Raw genomic sequence first — 21,445 nt, 5'->3', positions numbered from 1 at the left:
AGGTTTGGTTTTCAGAAGTTTAGGGAATTTGTATTGTACAAGGTTCATTTTAAACACTAAACTACAGAGTTATAATAAGTTGATTAGATAACTAACTTTATTTCTCTTAGGAGGAGGAGCCAGAGCAGAAAATGGAGCCGGCTATTAACATCTGCCATGTAAGCATAAGAGAGGGATGAGAGGGCAAATAAAAATCAACCTATATTTTATTTATCAGCTTATTTAAAACAGAAATATTAAAAATTGCAACATCTTTTTCTTATCTTTTTTCAATCAGGAGACTCCAGAATTCCCTGATAATAACATCAGTCAGGTAAGACAAAATAATAGGGGGACAATAGAAAAAGATATTTAAGAGAATATCAAATTAGAGTTTCGCTTTGGGGTGGTAATTTGTTAGGCACCGCCTACTTGGCCAGAAATTAAGGCTAATGCCACATAGGGGGCTGATCTTGGCCTTCAGAAAAACACAGGCCAAGAATCAGCCCCTACACTGGCATCAGCCTTCTTCCTGGTCTGCACCCAGAACTATTGCGTCAGGCAATGTGTTTAAAAGGGCTCAGTTTTTATTGGAGCCATGAAATTATTTTTAAAATGTTTTTTTTCTTACTTAACCAGGAGGAAGACCTGGTAGTGCAGGCGAGTGACGACACCAGCCCCTGCCACTACCAGGAATCTTTGGATGAGAGCGGAGTCCCTCAGGTTAACATCTGTGAGGTATGGGCCAAACATTTTGCAGGGGTCCCAATGTGTTTAAAAGGGCTCAGTTTATATTGGAGCTACAGGGGTCATGAATAATATCTGTAAAGAATAATAATAAAAATAATGATAATAAGATTTACCAAACAGGGAAAATTATTTACTAACATAGTTTGGTGTGGGCAACTGCATTAGAGCATGTTAGCCTCAGTTAACCAGTCAGCATCTATTTCTTACTGGTCTTCTAGCGTGTATAAATTAGAAAATTAAAAAAATATGATTGGTTGCTACGATTACATACACTCATACAATTTAACTCATAGGCTCCTGCCACACGTGCTAGATACTCGGCCTTTGGATAAACACAGGCTGACAATCCGACCGTATGTTCCTAAATGCTTGTTGATGTGCCACCGCATCCGGCATTTACCCTATATAAGTAAATAAGTACCACTGTGTCGGGCAAATAAAAATCACCCTGTATTTTATGCAAGACTGTATATCAGCTTCTATAAAACAGAAATACTACAATGTGCAATAACTTTTTCTTACCTTTTTTTAATCAGGAGACTCCAGCATTACCTGATGACATCATCTGTCAGGTAAGACAAAATAATAGGGGGACAATAGAAAAACATATATTAAGAGAATATCAAATTAGAGTTTCACTTTGGGGGTGGCAATTTGTTAGGCACCGCCTACTTTGCCAGAAATTAAGGCATCAGCCTTCTTCCTGGTCTGCACCCAGAACCATTGCGTCAGGCAATGTGTTTAAAAGGGCTCAGTTTTTATTGGAGCCATGAAATTATTTTTAAAAACTTTTTTTTCTTACTTAACCAGGAGGAAGACCCGGAAGTGCAGGCGAGCGCCGACACCAGCCCCTGCCACTACCAGGAAGCTTCGGAAGAGAGCGATGTCCCTCAGCTTTACATCTGTGAGGTATGGGCCAAATATTTTGCAGGGATCCCAATGTGTTTAAAAGGGCAAAGTTTTTATTGGAGCTACACGGGTCATGAATAATATCTGTAAAGAATAATAATAATATTTACCAAACAGTGAAAATTATAGTTTTCATATTTGTGCATTTTTTTATGTGATAAACCTTTTTTTCTTCACTACAGAGGGAACAAGATCGAACAGATTGTAACACCTGTGAATCTGTCGTGGTAAGCAGAGAACTGAGCAACTTCATTTCCTAAACACCATTTTCCTACCTATTTGCGTTATCAAAGCCATGTTATTTCCTTGCCTATAGATTTCTACGCACAATAACCTGGATGAGGTTGCACTATATACAAACTGAATTCATATAAATCCGAACTAAACAAACTGGATTAAGTCAATGTATTCCCAGTTGGCCACATTCCCCTATTATTTCTTCTTTGAATAATAAACATTTGTAAACATTTATCCACAGATTTATAACAATGGTCACTTTCCTCACTTTTAAAACCATTTAATATTGAAATTCAGCTGCAGAATCATCCATTGCCAGCTCCATAGATGACCCATATAATACAGTGATTTATTGATTTTATTGTTACAAACCGTTATTGATGTTCAGGACCTACTAAAGGTACCCATACACCTTAAGATCCGCTCGCTTGGCGATGTTGCCAAGCGAGCGGATCTTCTCCCGATATCCCCACCTACGAGTGGGCGATATTGGGGCAATTTAGGCTAATTTGATCGTTTGACCCTTGGGCAAAACGATCGAATTATAATGACGGGCATAGGCAAAGTCGGTCCGGGGACCGCATCAACGAGCCGACGTGGTCCCCGATCCGACTAGATTTTCTAACCTGCCCGATCGAGATCTGCCCAATTTCAGGCCAGATATCGGTTGGGCAGGCCAGTCGGTAGTGCCTATACACGGGCCGATTAGCTGCCAGTTCAGTCTAAGGGAAAGATATCGGCAGCTAGAATGGGCCCGTGTATGGGGACCTTTAGGGTCACCGAGTTTAGATACTTAGGTATAATTGTGTCACTAAAGATAATGGATACTTCAGTGATAACGTTATAACTGACTTTCAGACTCCCTCGACAAAATTATAGACTAAGCAGTGTATTAATATTCAAAACTAAGTAGAAACATATCTGATTGGCTACTAGGTACAGTCTACTGACTGTTCCAAAACATTGTCCTATTGCATAAGCACCTGATGGCTGGAGGAATGTGCCCTACAGGTATAAAAAAAATATTGATGAATGAAATATAGTCCTCGCAAAGGAGGCCTTTAATCTTTGCATTATTATCACAATGAATCCCTATATCAACCCTAAATATATTTATACATATTAATTATATCTCATCAAAAGCATCTTTTTGTGAGACTAAACATTCACCTTTAGCGATAATGTGCATTGGATAATAGGCCTTCTATTCCATAAAGTAACGTCAACTTTTTTCACTCAACCAGGAGGAGCCCACGGAAGAGCCCAACCCACCGATCTGCCTGGTAAGCAGTAAAGGAGATGGAATCATAGATTCCTTATGTTATTAGCTTCTTCCTAAATGTTGTGTTGACTTTAACAGAATATGACTGTTAGCAAACAGCTAACTATAGCCAATTAACCCATATAACGTGATATAAATGTTATTTCCGTCCACATATGGATCTGTGCATACAATAGTTATAGCACTGCCCCCCATTTAGTAGATATCTGTGGCAACTTTGTTTGCCAAGTGAGTATCAAATAATTCAATAATAAAACACCAGTCCCTTAATATAACATATGATCTATTTTCCCTTTCTAAAATGCTGACTTTATTTATTTACTTGACTTTTATCTCTTTACCAGGAACCAACAGAAATCCCTGGCAACAATAACTGCCAGGTAAGTAGGTTTGGTTTTCAGAAGTTTAGGGATTTTGTATTGTACAAGGTTCATTTTAGACACTAAACTACAGAGTTATAGTAAGTTGATTAGATAACTAACTTTATTTCTCTTAGGAGGAGGAGCCAGAGCAGAAAATGGAGCCGGCTATTAACATCTGCCATGTAAGCATAAGAGAGGGATGAGAGGGCAAATAAAAATCAACCTATATTTTATTTATCAGCTTATTTAAAACAGAAATATTAAAAATTGCAACATCTTTTTCTTATCTTTTTTCAATCAGGAGACTCCAGAATTCCCTGATAATAACATCAGTCAGGTAAGACAAAATAATAGGGGGACAATAGAAAAAGATATTTAAGAGAATATCAAATTAGAGTTTCGCTTTGAAGTGGCAATTTGTTAGGCACCGCCTACTTGGCCAGAAATTAAGGCTAATGCCACATAGGGGGCTGATCTTGGCCTTCAGAAAAACACAGGCCAAGAATCAGCCCCTACACTGGCATCAGCCTTCTTCCTGGTCTGAACCCAGAACCGTTGCGTCAGGCAATGTGTTTAAAAGGGCTCAGTTTTTATTGGAGCCATGAAATTATTTTTAAAATCTTTTTTTTCTTACTTAACCAGGAGGAAGACCTGGTAGTGCAGGCGGGCGCCGACACCAGCCCCTGCCACAACCAGGGATCTTCGGATGAGAGCGATGTCCCTCAGGTTAACACCTGTGAGGTATGGGCCAAACATTTTGCAGGGGTCCCAATGTGTTTAAAGGGGCTCAGTTTATATTGGAGCTACAGGGGTCATGAATAATATCTGTAAAGAATAATAATAAAAATAATGATAATAAGATTTACCAAACAGGGAAAATTATTTACTAACATAGTTTGGTGTGGGCAACTGCATTAGAGCAAGTTAGCCTCAGTTAACCAGTCAGCATCTATTTCTTACTGGTCTTCTAGCGTGTATAAATTAGAAAATAAAAAAAATATGATTGGTTGCTATGATTACATACACTCATACAATTTAACTCATAGGCTCCTGCCACACGTGCTAGATACTCGGCCTTTGGATAAACACAGGCTGACAATCCGACCCTATGTTCCTAAATGCTTGTTGATGTGCCACCACATCCAGCATTGACCCTATATAAGTAAATATGTACCACTGTGTCGGGCAAATAAAAATCACCCTATATTTTATGCAAGACTGTATATCAGCTTCTACAAAACAGAAATATTACAATGTGCAATAACTTTTTCTTACCTTTTTTCAATCAGGAGACTCCAGCATTACCTGATGACAACATCTGTCAGGTAAGAAAAAATAATAGGGTCACAATAGAAAAACATATATTAAGAGAATATCAAATTAGAGTTTCACTTTGGGGGTGGCAATTTTTTGCCAGAAATTAAGGCATCAGCCTTCTTCCTGGTCTGCACCCAGAACCATTGCGTCAGGCAATGTGTTTAAAAGGGCTCAGTTTTTATTGGAGCCATGAAATTAGTTTTAAAATCTTTTTTTTCTTTCTTAACCAGGAGGAAGACCCGGTAGTGCAGGCGGGCGCCGACACCAGCCCCTGCCACTACCAGGAAGCTTCGGATGAGAGCGATGTCCCTCAGCTTTACATCTGTGAGGTATGGGCCAAATATTTTGCAGGGGTCCCAATGTGATTAAAAGGGCAAAGTTTTTATTGGAGCTACAGGGGTCATGAATAATATCTGTAAAGAATAATAATAATATTTACCAAACAGTGAAAATTATAGTTTTCATATTTGTGCATTTTTTTATGTGATAAACCTTTTTTTCTTCATTACAGAGGGAACAAGATCGAACAGATTGTAACACCTGTGAATCTGTCGTGGTAAGCAGAGAACTGAGCAACTTCATTTCCTAAACACCATTTTCCTACCTATTTGCGTTATCAAAGCCATGTTATTTCCTTGCCTATAGATTTCTACGCACAATAACCTGGATGAGGTTGCACTATATACAAACTGAATTCACATTAATCCAAACTAAACAAACTGGATTAAGTCAATGTATTCCCAGTTGGCCACATTCCCCTATTATTTCTTCTTTGAATAATAAACATTTGTAAACATTTATCCACTGATTGATAACAATGGTCACTTTCCTCACTTTTAAAACCATTTAATATTGAAATTCAGCTGCAGAATCATCCATTGCCAGCTCCATAGATGACCCATATAATACAGTGATTTATTGATTTTATTGTTACAAACCGTTGTTTATGTTCAGGACCTACTAAAGGTGCCCATACACCTTAAGATCCGCTCGCTTGGCAATGTCGCCAAGCGAGCGAATCTTTTCCCGATATCCCCACCTACGGGTGAGCGATATTGGAGGAATTTAGGCTAATATGATAGTTTGACCCTTGGGCAAAACGATCGAATTATAATGACGGGCATAGGCAAAGTCGGTCCGGGGACCGCATCAACGAGCCAATGTGGTCCCCGATCCGACTAGATTTTCTAACCTGCCCGATCGAGATCTACCCAATTTCAGGCCAGATATCGGTTGGGCAAGCCAGTCGGTAGTGCCCATACACGGGCCGATTAGCTGCCAATTCAGTCTAAGGGACCAATATCGGCAGTTATAATGGGCCTGTGTATGGGGACCTTTAGGGTCACCAAGTTTAGATACTTAGGTATAATTGTGTCACTAAAGATAATGGATACTTCAGTGATAATGTTATAACTGACTTGCAGACTCCATCGACAAAATTATAGACTAAGCAGTGTATTAATATTCAAAACTAAGTAGAAACATATCTGATTGGCTACCAGGTACAGTCTACTGACTGTTCCAAAACATTGTCCTATTGCATAAGCACCTGATGGCTGGAGGAATGTGCCCTACAGGTATAAAAAAATATTATTGATAAATGAAATATACTTCTCGCAAAGGAGGCCTTTAGCCTTTGCATTATTATCACAATGAATCCTTATATCAACCCTAAATGTATTTATACATATTAATTATATCTCATCAAGAGCATCTTTTTTTGAGACTAAACATTCACCTTTAGCGATAACTTGCATTGGATGATAGGCCTTCTATTCCATAAAGTAACATCAACTTTTTTCACTCACAGGAGGAGCCCACGGAAGAGCCCAACCCACCGATCTGCCTGGTAAGCAGTAAAGGAGATGTATCATAGATTCCTTATGTTATTAGCTTCTTCCTAAATGTTGTGTTGACTTTAACAGAATATGACTGTTAGCAAACAGCTAACTATAGCCAATAAACCCATACCCATATAACTTGTGATATAAATGTTATTTCCATCCACATATGGATCTGTGCATACAATAGTTATAGCACTGCCCCCCCCCCCATTTAGTAGATATCTGTGGCAACTTTGTTTGCCAAGTGAGTATCAAATAATTCAATAATAAAACACCAGTCCCTTAATATAACATATGATCTATTTCCCTTTCTAAAATGCTGACTTGATTTGATAACTTGACTTTTATCTCTTTACCAGGAACCAACAGAAATCCCTGGCAACAATAACTGCCAGGTAAGTAGGTTTGGTTTTCAGAAGTTTAGGGAATTAGTATTGTACAAGGTTCATTTTAGACACTAAACTACAGAGTTATAATAAGTTGATTAGATAACTAACTTTATTTCTCTTAGGAGGAGGAGCCAGAGCAGAAAATGGAGCCGGCTATTAACATCTGCCATGTAAGCATAAGAGAGGGATGAGAGGGCAAATAAAAATCAACCTATATTTTATTTATCAGCTTATTTAAAACAGAAATATTAAAAATTGCAACATCTTTTTTCTTTTTTCAATCAGGAGACTCCAGAATTCCCTGACAATAACATCAGTCAGGTAAGACAAAATAATAGGGGGACAATAGAAAAAGATATTTAAGAGAATATCAAATTAGAGTTTCGCTTTGGGGTGGCAATTTGTTAGGCACCGCCTACTTGGCCAGAAATTAAGGCTAATGCCACATAGGGGGCTGATCTTGGCCTTCAGAAAAACACAGGCCAAGAATCAGCCCCTACACTGGCATCAGCCTTCTTCCTGGTCTGCACCCAGAACCATTGCGTCAGGCAATGTGTTTAAAAGGGCTCAGTTTTTTTTGGAGCCATGAAATTATTTTTAAAATCTTTTTTTTCTTACTTAACCAGGAGGAAGACCTGGTAGTGCAGGCGGGCGCTGACACCAGCCCCTGCCACTACCAGGCATCGTCGGATGAGAGCGGAGTCCCTCAGGTTAACACCTGTGAGGTATGGGCCAAACATTTTGCAGGGGTCCCAAGGTGTTTAAAAGGGCTCAGTTTATATTGGAGCTACAGGGGTCATGAATAATATCTGTAAAGAATAATAATAAAAATAATGATGATAAGATTTACCAAACAGGGAAAATTATTTACTAACATAGTTTGGTGTGGGCAACTGCATTAGAGCAAGTTAGCCTCAGTTAACCAGTCAGCATCTATTTCTTACTGGTCTTCTAGCGTGTATAAATTAGAAAATAAAAAAAATATGATTGGTTGCTATGATTACATACACTCATACAATTTAACTCATAGGCTCCTGCCACACGTGCTAGATACTCGGCCTTTGGATAAACACAGGCTGACAATCCGACCCTATGTTCCTAAATGTCTGTTGATGTGCCACCGCATCCGGCATTTACCCTATATAAGTATATAAGTACCACTGTGTCGGGCAAATAAAAATCACCATATATTTTATGCAAGTCTGTATATCAGCTTCTATAAAATAGAAATATTTCAATGTGCAATAACTTTTTCCTACATTTTTTTCAATCAGGAGACTCCAGCATTCCCTGATGATAACAGCTGTCAGGTAAGAAAAAATAATAGGATCACAATAGAAAAAGATATATTAAGAGAATATCAAATCTAGATTCACTTTGGGGGTTGCAATTTGTTAGGCACCGCCTACTTGGCTAGAAATTAAGGCATCAGTCTTCTTATTGGTCTGCACCCAGAACCATTGAATCAGGCAATGTGTTTAAAAGGGCTCAGTTTTTATCAGAGCCAAAAAATTATTTTTTAAAATCTTTTTTTCTGACTTAACCAGGAGGAAGAACTGGAACTGCAGGCGAGCGCAGACACCAGCCCCTGCCACTACCAGGTAAGCAGAAAATTATGTAAAGGACAAACACAATTATATTAAAATATCCAACTCGGCTACATAAAATCCATTGTGACCGTTTCTCTAGGTACATGTTAATGACACTTTTAAGCTCTCACAGATGGTTGAGAAACTGTATTTATATTTCCCAGGCGTCACCTAAAGGAACTGGCACCAACACCAGCCAGGACGAGGGCTCAGTAAATGAACTGAGCCAAGAGGAGGAGAAAGACCTTAAGGAGGTTTGCGCTTCATTTTTTTCTCTATAGTTTAGGTTTGAGCTTAATTTAATATTTTTTCTTTCAATATAGCATTAAATCATTTTAAACCTATTTGGGCTCCGAGCAGGCCCCCATCCAACCACATCATGCAAACTCTTATGTAGGCCCCATCCCACTCTTACCTGCAGGTCAAATGCACAAGGGCTCAGTGGGGTGGGTTGGGCACCACTTTTTGCCTCCGTTTCATCCTCTCAGACCTTCCACATCTCCCATTGCCCTTCTAGAACATACACACTAAAGCCAAGATCCAGGCAGGCTCTATCTCCCCTTACTTATGGGCACAAACATATACATTTGGGTGTTGCAGTTCTACTTTAAGATCAGTTTATATAACAACACATTTTCTTTCCCAGGAATCTGGCACTACCACCTGCCAGCCCAAGATCTCCCAAAGAAAGCGAGTGGGACCTCCGACCAACGAGGTGGGTCTCAATGAGGTTTAAACAAAAAGATCTAATTCAACCTTTTCATTGATTTATATTTAAATAGATTTCCCCTTTTCAATCCTTCTGGATAATGAGCTGCTCTTATCTCAAAGCCCAGCGGTTCAGCTTGTGTGGGAGAGAGGGATTTTTTTTTATAAAGAGGGTTCAAACTATAAGCAAAGTATAGTTCAGCACAAGGCCTGTTCCTTAAACTAAAGTTGTAAAGGGGCAAATGTTCTCTGTTTTAACCAAGATGTATCTGCCAGTCCATTATAAACATCCTATGTATGAGCCAAACTACTTTAACTAACATACTGGCACCACATAGTAAATGAATCCTTTCCTTGCTCTACAAAATATAATGTTAGCAGTTCCACAAAATGAGTTGCTCTGATTAAATCCCTTTTCTCTTCCTCAGGGGAATAACACCATCTCACTCGCTGAGAAATACCCAGTAAGTAGCTGTAAAACTGTATTTTGGCTTAAATGTTCCAGCCCCCAGTCTTCTACCCTCTGTTCCCTCTTACACCTTCTGTGCTTCTCACATGTTAGAAAGGTTATTTGTCCGACTGCATAATATTAGTTTATCACATTTTCAATGTTGTTTTTCAGGAGCCCGGGAGATATTTGAAATTGGGGGAACGAATTGGAGAGGACCCCAATGGAGTGATTTACAATGTAAGATATTTTATTCTGTGTTAAAATGTGTGTGTGTGCTTTTGGGTTATTATTATGTAATTGTTATAATTATTATGTAATTCTGTCCATTGGTTGTGCCCTCTAGAGTATTGTCCTTTCTGTGTTTTTCTTGTGCTTCAGCCAATAAACCTTTCCATATTTGTAGATTGTAAACTGTTTTGGGCAGGGCTCCCTTCACCTCTTGTATCGGTTATTGATTGCTTTATATGTTACTCTGTATGTGCAATGTATGGAACCCACTTATTGTACAGCGCTGCGGGATATGTTGGCACTTTATAAATAAATGTTAATAATAATAATAATATTTACATGCTTCTGTATATCTATTTGCTTTCCCATTCTGTTTTGTTAGCAATGATCGCTGAGTTTCTTTTCCTACTTTTGTTACAGGGATGGCACCGAATCAGACGAGTGGAGGTGGCCATTGTAGTCATTAAAGATCAAGAGGTAATGTGTCTTCATGATTACTGATTACTGTAATTAGATACTAATTAGCCTTTGGTTATACCTACATTATGGTTATCGGTAGAAAGAGAACTTGTTAACCAAATACAGTCAGTGAAATACCCTGGTCCCTAATAACTATGTTTCTGTAAAATAACAAATACAGGTATGGGATCCCTTATCCGGAAACCTGTTATCCAGAAAGCTCTGAATTACGGAAAGCCTGTCTCCCATAGACTCCATTTTAATTAAATAATGCTTTTTCTCTGTAATAATAAAACAGTACCTGTACTTGATCCCAACTAAGATATAATTACCCCTTATTGGGGGCAGAACAGCCCTATTGGGTTTATTTAATGGTTAAATGATTCCCTTTTCTCTGTAATAATAAAACAGTACCTGTACTTGATCCCAACTAAGATATAATTACCCCTTATTGGGGGCAGAACAGTCCTATTGGGTTTATTTAATGGTTAAATGATTCCCTTTTCTCTGTAATAATAAAACAGTACCTGTACTTGATCCCAACTAAGATATAATTACCCCTTATTGGGGGCAGAACAGTCCTATTGGGTTTATTTAATGGTTAAATGATTCCCTTTTCTCTGTAATAATAAAACAGTACCTGTACTTGATTCCAACTAAGATATAAATAATCCTTATTGGATGCAAAACAATCCTATTGGGTTTAATTAATGTTTTATACATTTTTAGTAGACCTAAGGTGTGGAGATCCAAATTACGGAAAGACCCCTTATCCGGAATACCCTTGGTCCCAAGCATTCTGGATAATGGGTCCTATACCTGTACAGTTTGATATTAAAGAACTAACGGAGTCTCCGTCATATTATACAATACTCATGTTGGGATATTACAATATTACTGTCATTTTTCATAACATCAAGTTAGGTTGGGGTATTTGAAATTGTTATTGTATCCATTTTATTTACCTTGTTTCTTTTTTTTTTATACTAGAAGCAAAAAGCAATACAAAAAGAAATTGAAGTCCTTGAAATGGTGTCAGGCCATGGAAACATCGTGGATTTCTATGGGGCTTATTACCATCAGGCCCCACGGACACCATCACTCCCTGAAGGACTGTGGGTAAGGAAGTGTTTATTCGGAGAGGTTACACATTTATGTAGCAAACATGCCAATTTTAACTGATCGAATACGCATTTTGCATGCAAACATGATCCAGTTTGGTAAGAAACAGCTGATATTGCAGTCACACCAAGACTTAAAGCCACAAAGCCTCTTCCTCGGGTTCCCAATACATTTTTAGGGAAATAAAATAGTTGACCAAATATTCTTTATTTGTTTTCTAGATTGCTACTGAGTTCATCACTGGTGCCACTCTTCAAGACCTCATTGGCACCAGAAAGACCTTAGGAGAAAGGTGGATCTCCTACATCTGCAAAAAAATCATCACGGTAGGTCACATGTTGAACTCCTTGGTGCTACTCTGCATATTTCTAATAAATATTTATATACTGACTTTTGCTTTCTTGATTTCTCAGGGCCTTTTCCACCTTCAAAAAAAGAACGTCATCCACCATGACATTAAGCCCGGAAACATCCTAATCACCTCAATGGGAGAGGTGAAGATCGGTAAGTGACGCTTGGAATCTGAACACAATGATATTTTTTTCTCCATGGTGTTTATTGGTGGCTAGCATGTCTAAATGAACATTAACGTTCCTGCTTTTCTCATACAATTTCAGGCGAATTTGGATTTGCCACTTGTGGAGGAAAGAGCAGCAGTACACCTGGGACTATAACATACTCGGCCCCAGAAGTACTGGCTAATTATGGCACCAACAAGCTTGAGTATGACCATAAGGTATTGCGATGTCTTCCCTCTCTTTTTAGTTTACTGTAGAGTTAATGTCTCCGTTATATAAAATGTATGTCGCTTACACGCGGTGAACTGCATGGAATCTTCCACTCACTTTACTTACCCCTCTCGTAACAGAGAATGCAGAGCTGTAATGTGGTTTCTGTGATACGAGAATCTGAAATGAGAGCGTGAAATGCATTTTAGGTGCAGGACACATAGGGTCGGACTCGGGGGTAAAGGGCCTGTAGGTGCCCCTGCCGGCCGCGTCCCCTAACCACCCGCAGGGCACCCCATCCGATGTCCTCCCCGAGCGCGTAAATTTAACGCATCAGGGGAGGAACGGTCGGGCAGGGGGAGCACCGGCAAGGGTCGGATCTGGGCCGCCGGGGCTCACCGGGATTTTTCTCGGTGTCCCGGCGGCCTAGTCCGGCCCTGAGGACACAAGAATATTAGTAACCAACTTAATTTGACTGCTTATGCTTTATGGGGAGGTCACACTCCGTGTAACACACACGACTCTCAGTTTGGGGTCATTTTCTAGACATAAAAGTCACACACTTCACTACTTGATTATAGGCTTCTAATGGATTTGTTATTGTGCATCCTAAATAGGATCACTATCAGGGTGTGGGTGGATAGGGATCAGAAGTATCTGAATCATCTGCAACTGGAATTATGTCCATGTACTCTGTGTATATTCTTCTCTAATAATTGTCTTTTCCCCATATTTTAATATCCAGGCTGACATCTGGTCACTCGGCATTGCAGCCATTGAAATGGCGGAGGGACTCTGTAAGTAAACCCTAGTGTGTGCGTGTGTATAGAGGTATGGGATCCCTTATCCGGAAACCCATTATCCAGAAAGCTCCGAATTACAAAACTGGTTTCCTTTATTCTGTAGTAATAAAACAGTACCTTGTACTTGATCCCAACTAAGATATAATTACCCCTTATTGGAGGCAAAACAGCCCTATTGGGTTTAATTAATCTTATATTGAAATTTTAGTAGACTTAAGGTATGGAGATCCAAATTACGGAAAGACCACTTATCCAATATACCCTTGGTCCTGAGCATTCTGGATAACAGGTCCTATACCTGTACTGTACTGCATGTAGAACTGTTAGTAGAATGGTCAGGGGGCATTTATGTGTCACACTGTAACATAGAATATTATTAAATATTAAAAACAAAGGGGCCGATTTACTAAAATTTAAATTTGCTTTGTTCCCATAATACACCATTTTTTGAGGCAAAGAACAGGAATTTTAATTTGTAAATGTACCCATTTAATAAAATTTGAAAACACAAATGTAATGAACTGGCCGCTAAAACCTGGCAAGCTCCTGTATAGGCCGATAAGAGGTGTATCTTCCATTTCGAAACAATTGTAATAATTGATTTCCTGATTCCCAATTCATTTTTTGTATGTCCGTTGAGAAAAAAAACACATTGAGTTACAGAATTTACAGGATTCGACAAAGCTTAAAAATTTGAATTCATGTGAATCACCCGAAATGTTGTATTCATCGGTCGTCATATTTTTGTGTTGTATCTTTACATCCTAGCATTCAGCAAACTTCCACAACAAAGGCTGATTGAGAAGATTACACGCGGTCCCTCGCCAACATTAACACCATGGGGAAAATGGTGAGTCTCTTTCACTAGAATAGGAAAAGGCAGTGAGGGGGTGGTGGGGAAATGGAAACAGAAAAGAGGTGGAGAGGGTGGGGAAATGGAATAGGCAGTTAGGGGGAGAGGGTGGGGAAATGGAATAGGCAGTTAGGGGGAGAGCGGGAACATGGAAAGGGTGTAATAAGGTGTGTGAATGAGAAAGAGAGTCAGGGAAGGTAGGGAAATAGGCAAGGTAGAAGTTATGGTGATATGAGGTAAAGTAAGGATGGGGAAAGGGATAAATGGGTAAATGAGGGCAGGTAAATGCTGTAAGATGCCATAGCCAATCACTTTTTATTGGGATGGGGGGGCTGTTTTGGCCTCTGTGTATATGAAATGCCAGGGCCTATTAAGTGTCCCAGTCCGGCCGAAATAAGGGTGAAGGTGTAACATGTGTAGCTCTTGAATGCACAAATGCAGACTCTCGTGCTGAGCTTGAGATCTTGGGACTGGTATCTGGCAGCCATTACAAGCCAGACTAAGATGTTGGCAAAACCAGAGAGACAGAAATTTGGTCACAGGTAAATGTACCCTAATAATTCAGGGTTCGTAAGTAATGGGCTCACCCTCTTCTATTGCTGTCTCGAACAGCCCCTATCTGCCTGTGTTGTGATTGGGCAGCGAGGCACTTTAAAGAGAGGATAATGGGGTATACAGGGCACTTGGCTGTGCTGATTCTATTAACAGACTGTTAAACGTGTGAACTCTGGGAAATGAGATATTATGTAACATGAACAATTATAATATATAATATCATTTTGCCACCGTTTTTTTTTTCCAGGAGCGACGAGTTCCGTTTCTTCATTTCCGAGTGCCTGCAGAACGACCCATCGAGAAGACCATCTGCAAGGCAACTTCTGTCGCACCCCTTCATTGGAGAGATCTGGGGTGAAAGGGGTGTGCAGAAGAGCATTGCCCAACAACTGCACAGAGGTAAGGGGAACTGCTCATTCTCATTATAGTTCACACGATACATTTACTTTAACCATCTACTGCTCCAGTTCATACAATATTCTCTTGCTTTCCTACATACAAATTAATTTGATACTAAAGCCACCAATAATAAAGACTTGTATTAGGGCAGAGGTCACTAAACTGGGCTAAAGGTCCCCATACACGGCCCAATAGTAGCTGCCAATATCGGTCCCTTGAACCAATTCGCCAGCTTATCGGCCCATGTAGGGGCAGAAACGAGGGGCCTGCCCAACCAATATCTGGCCTATCGGCTCATTGATGCGGTCCCCGAACCGAATGCCCCATTGCCGCCAATATAATTCAATCATTTGGCCCCTGGGCCAAACAATCAAATTATTATTTTTTTACCTACACGCTCCCCGATATCGCCCACCCGTAGGTGGGGATATCGGGTGAAGATCTGCTCGCTTGGCGATCTCGCCAAGCGAGCGAATCTCAACATGTATGGGGACCTTAAATCTACGGGAAAGACAAACAAGCTGAGATGGGAGAACACGTTATTATTGGATAGTTGTAGTTGACCTTTACATTAGCAGCAAAGGGAACGTTATATACAAAACACGCAATGACAAAAACTATAAATACAAATAGTAAAAACAAACAAATGACAGAATTATTATATACTCACCTACTCCATGAATAACGCTGAACAATCTCTCCTTAGGAATGAAGCACTAAAAGAACTGAAGAAGGCAGCCATCGGGGGAGGGTTTGGGGCATAGGGGCCTATTTAACATCCTTGGGCCCCCCACATAACATTGTGGTCCCTGTGACATAACAAACTGTATAAATTGGATGAAACCAAGAGATATTTCTGTTTATGCTGAAATGTACCCCCTGCCCCCCTCCTACCTGTTGTAGCAAATGCATTGTGTAGGTTAATCTCATCTAGGTGTGTATTGTGTGTATCCAGCCGGCTCTGTCTGGCCCTCCCCATGTAATTGCCCCTATTGTGAGGGCACACAGAGCCAGACCCCATAGTGACACAATACACATAGTTACCCCTTGTGAGAGCAGTGCTCTGTCTAGTAAATGCAAAAGACTGAACTGGGCATGCTCACTAGGTGGCTTCCCATAGGCCCAGTGGGATTAGCTATGATTGGCCCCTCTGGAAGCTGCCTTTGGGTTGGCAGAAGGAGTCAAATCCTGTTTTGGTTTTACGACAGGGGCTGTTCCCTTTCTGGCTACAAAGGTGGCTGCCAAGAGTTCCAAGGGGCCTTTTGTCTGGGGTGTAACCTTAGCTACGGCAGGACCCCCTCCCCTGTGTTCCCCTGGAATCTACCTTAGCTGCGGCAAGAAGATTCCCCCCAACTGGATGTATTTCCCTATTCCCTAAGGAACAAGAGTGCAGGCTGGCTACCACCTACTGGCTTATGGGAACTTATGGGCTACTTGCCATCAGCAGGTTCCCATAAGCCAGTAGGTGGTAGCCAGCCTGCACTCTTGTTCCTTAGGGAATAGGGAAATACACCCAGTTGGGGGGAATCTTCTTGCCGCAGCTAAGGTAGATTCCAGGGGAACACAGGGGAGGGGGTCCTGCCGTAGCTAAGGTTACACCCCAGACAAAAGGCCCCTTGGAACTCTTGGCAGCCACCTTTGTAGCCAGAAAGGGAACAGCCCCTGTCGTAAAACCAAAACAGGATTTGACTCCTTCTGCCAACCCAAAGGCAGCTTCCAGAGGGGCCAATCATAGCTAATCCCACTGGGCCTATGGGAAGCCACTTAGTGAGCATGCCCAGTTCAGTCTTTTGCATTTACTAGACAGAGCACTGCTCTCACAAGGGGTAACTATGTGTATTGTGTCACTATGGGGTCTGGCTCTGTGTGCCCTCACAATAGGGGCAATTACATGGGGAGGGCCAGACAGAGCCGGCTGGATACACACAATACACACCTAGATGAGATTAACCTACACAATGCATTTGCTACAACAGGTAGGAGGGGGGCAGGGGGTACATTTCAGCATAAACAGAAATATCTCTTGGTTTCATCCAATTTATACAGTTTGTTATGTCACAGTCCCGATGGTAGCCCTCTATGTTCTCTTCTTCCCATCTAGAAGACCGTTGCAAGGCAACTTCTGTCGCACCCCTTCATTGGAGAGATCTGGGGTGAAAGGGGTGTGCAGAAGAACATTGCCCAACAGCTGCACAGAGGTAAGGGGAACTGCTCATTCTCATTATAGTTCACACGATGCATTGACTATAACCAGCAACTGCTCCAGTTCATACAATATTCTCTTGCTTTACTACATACAAATTCATTCGATACTAAAGCCACCAATAATAAAGACTTGTATTAGGGCAGAGGTCACTAAACTGGGCTAAAGGTCCCTATACACGGGGCGATAGTAGCTGCCAATAACGGTCCCTTGAACCGATTCGGCAGCTTATCGGCCCGTGTAGGGGCAGAAACGAGGGGCCTGCCCGACCGATATCTGGCCTAAAATTGGCCAGATATCGATCGGCCAGGTTAGAAAATTCTGTCGGATCGGGGACTGCATTGGCTCATTGATGCGTTCCCCGAAACGACTGCCCCATTGCCGGCGATATAATTTGATCATTTGGCCCCTGGGCAAAATGATCGAATTGTTTTTTTTTACCTACACGCTCTCCGATATTGCCAACCCGTAGGTGGGGATATCGGGTGAAGATCCGCTCACTTGGTGATCTCGTGTATGGGGACCTTAAATCTACGGGAAAGACAAACAAGCTGAGATGGGAGAACACGTTATTATTAGATAGTTGTAGTTGACCTTTACATTAGCAGAAAAGGGAACGTTATATATAAAGCACGCAATGACAAAAACTATAAATGCAAATAATTAAAACAAACAAATGACAGAATTATTATATACTCACCTACTCCATGAATAACGCTGAACAATCTCTCCTTAGGAATGAAGCACTAAAAGAACTGAAGAAGGCAGCCATCGGGGGAGGGTTTGGGGCATAGGGGCCTATTTAACATCCTTGGGCCCCCCACATAACATTGTGGTCCCGATGGCAGCCCTCTATGTTCTCTTCTTCCCATCTAGAAGACCGTTGCAAGGCAACTTCTGTCACACCCCTTCATTGGAGAGATCTGGGGTGAAAGGGGTGTGCAGAAGAACATTGCCCAACAGCTGCACAGAGGTAAGGGGAACTGCTCATTCTCATTATAGTTCACACGATGCATTGACTATAACCAGCAACTGCTCCAGTTCATACAATATTCTCTTGCTTTACTACATACAAATTCATTCGATACTAAAGCCACCAATAATAAAGACTTGTATTAGGGCAGAGGTCACTAAACTGGGCTAAAGGTCCCTATACACGGGGCGATAGTAGCTGCCAATAACGGTCCCTTGAACCGATTCGGCAGCTTATCGGCCCGTGTAGGGGCAGAAACGAGGGGCCTGCCCGACCGATATCTGGCCTAAAATTGGCCAGATATCGATCGGCCAGGTTAGAAAATTCTGTCGGATCGGGGACTGCATTGGCTCATTGATGCGTTCCCCGAAACGACTGCCCCATTGCCGGCGATATAATTTGATCATTTGGCCCCTGGGCAAAATGATCGAATTATTTTTTTTTACCTACACGCTCTCCGATATTGCCAACCCGTAGGTGGGGATATCGGGTGAAGATCCGCTCACTTGGTGATCTCGTGTATGGGGACCTTAAATCTACGGGAAAGACAAACAAGCTGAGATGGGAGAACACGTTATTATTAGATAGTTGTAGTTGACCTTTACATTAGCAGCAAAGGGAACGTTATATATAAAACACGCAATGATAAAAACTATAAATGCAAATAGTAAAAACAAACAAATGACAGAATTACTATATACTCACCTACTCCATGAATAACGCTGAACAATCTCTCCTTAGGAATGAAGCACTAAAAGAACAAAAGAAGGCAGCCATCGGGGGAGGGTTTGGGGCATAGGGGGCCTATTTAACATCTTTGGGCCCCCCACATAACATCGTGGTCCCGATGGCAGCCCTCTATGTTCTCTTCTTCATGGACAACAGCATCTTCTAACAACTGCATCTGAGAAATCTTTATTGTGTACTGATTTATACAATAAATATTCCATCTTTAGATTATATCAATCCATGCTAGATTTTCTTATTGGGGAGATGGCCATAATAACCTCCAAGCCCACTGTTGGCTCATATCCATAATCCTTTTAATATAAATTCTAATGATCAGTAAGAGAAGAAGGCATAGCCCACAACTGGACAAAAAATATACAAAATACTGTATTTTCATATAGGAAATACCTACTCAAAGGGTAAGGCAATTTAAGATTGCCAGTAATATAGTGGCATTCTAAAACATATATTATTTATTTATTTATTTATTTATTTTTCCCCAGCTATTGCATTTAAACTGCAGTCTGTTTTTTTCCTTTGGAGTTGCCATGATCACTGACCATAGCAACCAGTAAGGAAACAAGAAAGGTGCTTAACTGACACCCATAGAATGGCCAGGCTATTGAATAATTGGTTTATCGGTCAATTATAGGAAAGGTGCATCCTAAATAGAAGACCTTGAATAAATAAAATTGTAACTTGCACTTGATATCTATTTAAAAAAGGAGCAAAAAACACCAAAAAAAAAACGGGTAACGAGGCCCTCTGGCATAGAGAAACGGGTAACGAGGCCCTCTGGCACAGAGAAACGGGTAACGAGGCTCTCTGGCACAGAGAAACGGGTAACGAGGCTCTCTGGCACAGAGAAACGGGTAACGAGGCTCTCTGGCACAGAGAAACGGGTAACGAGGCTCTCTGGCACAGAGAAACGGGTAACGAGGCTCTCTGGCACAGAGAAACGGGTAACGAGGCCCTCTGGCACAGAGAAACGGGTAACGAGGCCCTCTGGCACAGAGAAACGGGTAACGAGGCCCTCTGGCACAGAGAAACGGTTAACGAGGCCCTCTGGCACAGAGAAATGGGCAACTAGGCTCTCTGGCACAGAGAAACGGTTAACGAGGCCCTCTGGCACAGAGAAACGGGTAACGAGGCCCTCTGGCACAGAGAAACGGGCAACGAGGCCCTCTGGCACAGAGAAACGGGTAACGAGGCTCTCTGGCACAGAGAAACGGGTAACGAGGCTCTCTGGCACAGAGAAACGGTTAACGAGGCCCTCTGGCACAGAGAAACGGGCAACGAGGCCCTCTGGCACAGAGAAACGGTTAACGAGGCCCTCTGGCACAGAGAAACGGTTAACGAGGCCCTCTGGCACAGAGAAACGGGCAACGAGGCCCTCTGGCACAGAGAAACGGTTAACGAGGCCCTCTGGTACAGAGAAACGGGTAACGAGGCCCTCTGGCACAGAGAAACGGTTAACGAGGCCCTCTGGCACAGAGAAACGGGCAACGAGGCTCTCTGGCACAGAGAAACGCTTAACGAGGCCCTCTGGCACAGAGAAACGGGCAACGAGGCCCTCTGGCACAGAGAAACGGTTAACGAGGCCCTCTGGTACAGAGAAACGGGTAACGAGGCCCTCTGGTACAGAGAAACGGGTAACGAGGCTCTCTGGCACAGAGAAACGGGTAACGAGGCCCTCTGGCACAGAGAAATAGGTAACGAGGCCCTCTGGCACAGAGAAATAGGTAACGAGGCCCTCTGGCACAACAGTCACTATTTACAACAGAATCACTACAGGTGCCCATTGCTGCCAACTGGCTGATAGGGTGTAAACATTTTTGTCCTTATTTGTGTAAAGTTGCATTGACTGCGTCGTATGAATTCATTTTATCTTTACTGGGACATTCAGGGACTGTATTGCAGCTTTGTGTTTCCTTTGGGGATCACTGCAGGGAGATTATTATCAACATATGGAGGTTGATACTGATAATAATGAGTATATATATATATAGTCCAAGCAATAGGTAGCACACCACTTTGATAGAGCCAAATGCCCGGGTGCTTATGCAAAAAGATTTACAAATAACTGCAGTCAAGGCCAGCACTCACAGGACTTTAAGAGCTGTACCAAAAAAATTAAAAGGTTTTACAAATAATGTTGAAGCATGGTTCTTTATTTATCCGACGTTTCAGTTCCAGCCTGGAACTTTCATCCCTGATGGGATGATGGCAGTGGCTCACCTCTTCAAGCAAAAAGCCCAGCCCTATCAGCAGGTCATACTCCACCAGATTTATATAATACACAAAAGTCATTAATATCCTGTAAATTTTATCCTTATAAAGGTGCTTAGTGATGTTATCAATTAAAAGAAAAGTTGTGTATTACAATAAATAATGTACCCCCCGTTGAAAAATACAAGGATATTAGACGTTCCCTTGGAGTTCTATGAGCTGTATAAAAGTACTCAGTCCTTGGCCTTGTGTGTTTATTTGGTCATGGAACTCCTCTGTGGCTTATAATATCCTTATAATTTACAATAGGGGGTACATTATTCCCTATATATTTACCCTTCTGCGGC

The 21,445-nt window shown here is 41.4% G+C and overlaps 2 protein-coding genes and 1 long non-coding RNA gene across 4 annotated transcripts in view; 2 read left to right on the top strand and 1 right to left on the bottom strand.

Annotated features, from left to right (window-relative positions):
• The window catches only part of LOC101730936 (serine/threonine-protein kinase shk1/pak1-like), a 100,393-nt gene that overhangs the window by 6,438 nt on the left and 72,510 nt on the right, over positions 1-21,445 (top strand). For both annotated transcript variants that reach the window (XM_031894087.1, XM_031894088.1), the window contains exons 11-13: positions 3,502-3,537; positions 3,654-3,701; positions 3,821-3,856. In XM_031894087.1, the coding sequence (XP_031749947.1) occupies positions 3,502-3,537; positions 3,654-3,701; positions 3,821-3,856 (120 nt within the window). The remainder of the gene's footprint in view (positions 1-3,501; positions 3,538-3,653; positions 3,702-3,820; positions 3,857-21,445) is intronic.
• On the top strand, positions 9,295-15,018 carry LOC108645634 (serine/threonine-protein kinase dst1). Its single transcript, XM_031894092.1, has 11 exons — positions 9,295-9,373; positions 9,795-9,830; positions 9,989-10,054; positions 10,466-10,522; positions 11,495-11,623; positions 11,848-11,952; positions 12,040-12,130; positions 12,244-12,362; positions 13,100-13,151; positions 13,926-14,007; positions 14,813-15,018. Exons 5-11 carry the CDS (start codon positions 11,534-11,536, stop codon positions 14,991-14,993), a joined length of 720 nt encoding a protein of 239 aa, XP_031749952.1. The 5' UTR covers positions 9,295-9,373; positions 9,795-9,830; positions 9,989-10,054; positions 10,466-10,522; positions 11,495-11,533; the 3' UTR covers positions 14,994-15,018.
• LOC116407917 lies at positions 12,008-14,823 on the bottom strand. Its single transcript, XR_004220618.1, has 3 exons — positions 13,870-14,823; positions 12,481-12,534; positions 12,008-12,051 (listed from the first exon to the last, which is right to left on the bottom strand). It is a non-coding gene; the product is annotated as an uncharacterized LOC116407917 (long non-coding RNA).

Source organism: Xenopus tropicalis, chromosome 1 (genome assembly GCF_000004195.4).
Source record: "Xenopus tropicalis strain Nigerian chromosome 1, UCB_Xtro_10.0, whole genome shotgun sequence".
In the NCBI taxonomy this organism is placed as follows: Eukaryota; Metazoa; Chordata; class Amphibia; order Anura; family Pipidae; genus Xenopus; species Xenopus tropicalis.
The sequence above is the reverse complement of the archived record's forward strand: the minus strand, read 5'-3'. Positions and strand labels throughout refer to the sequence as shown.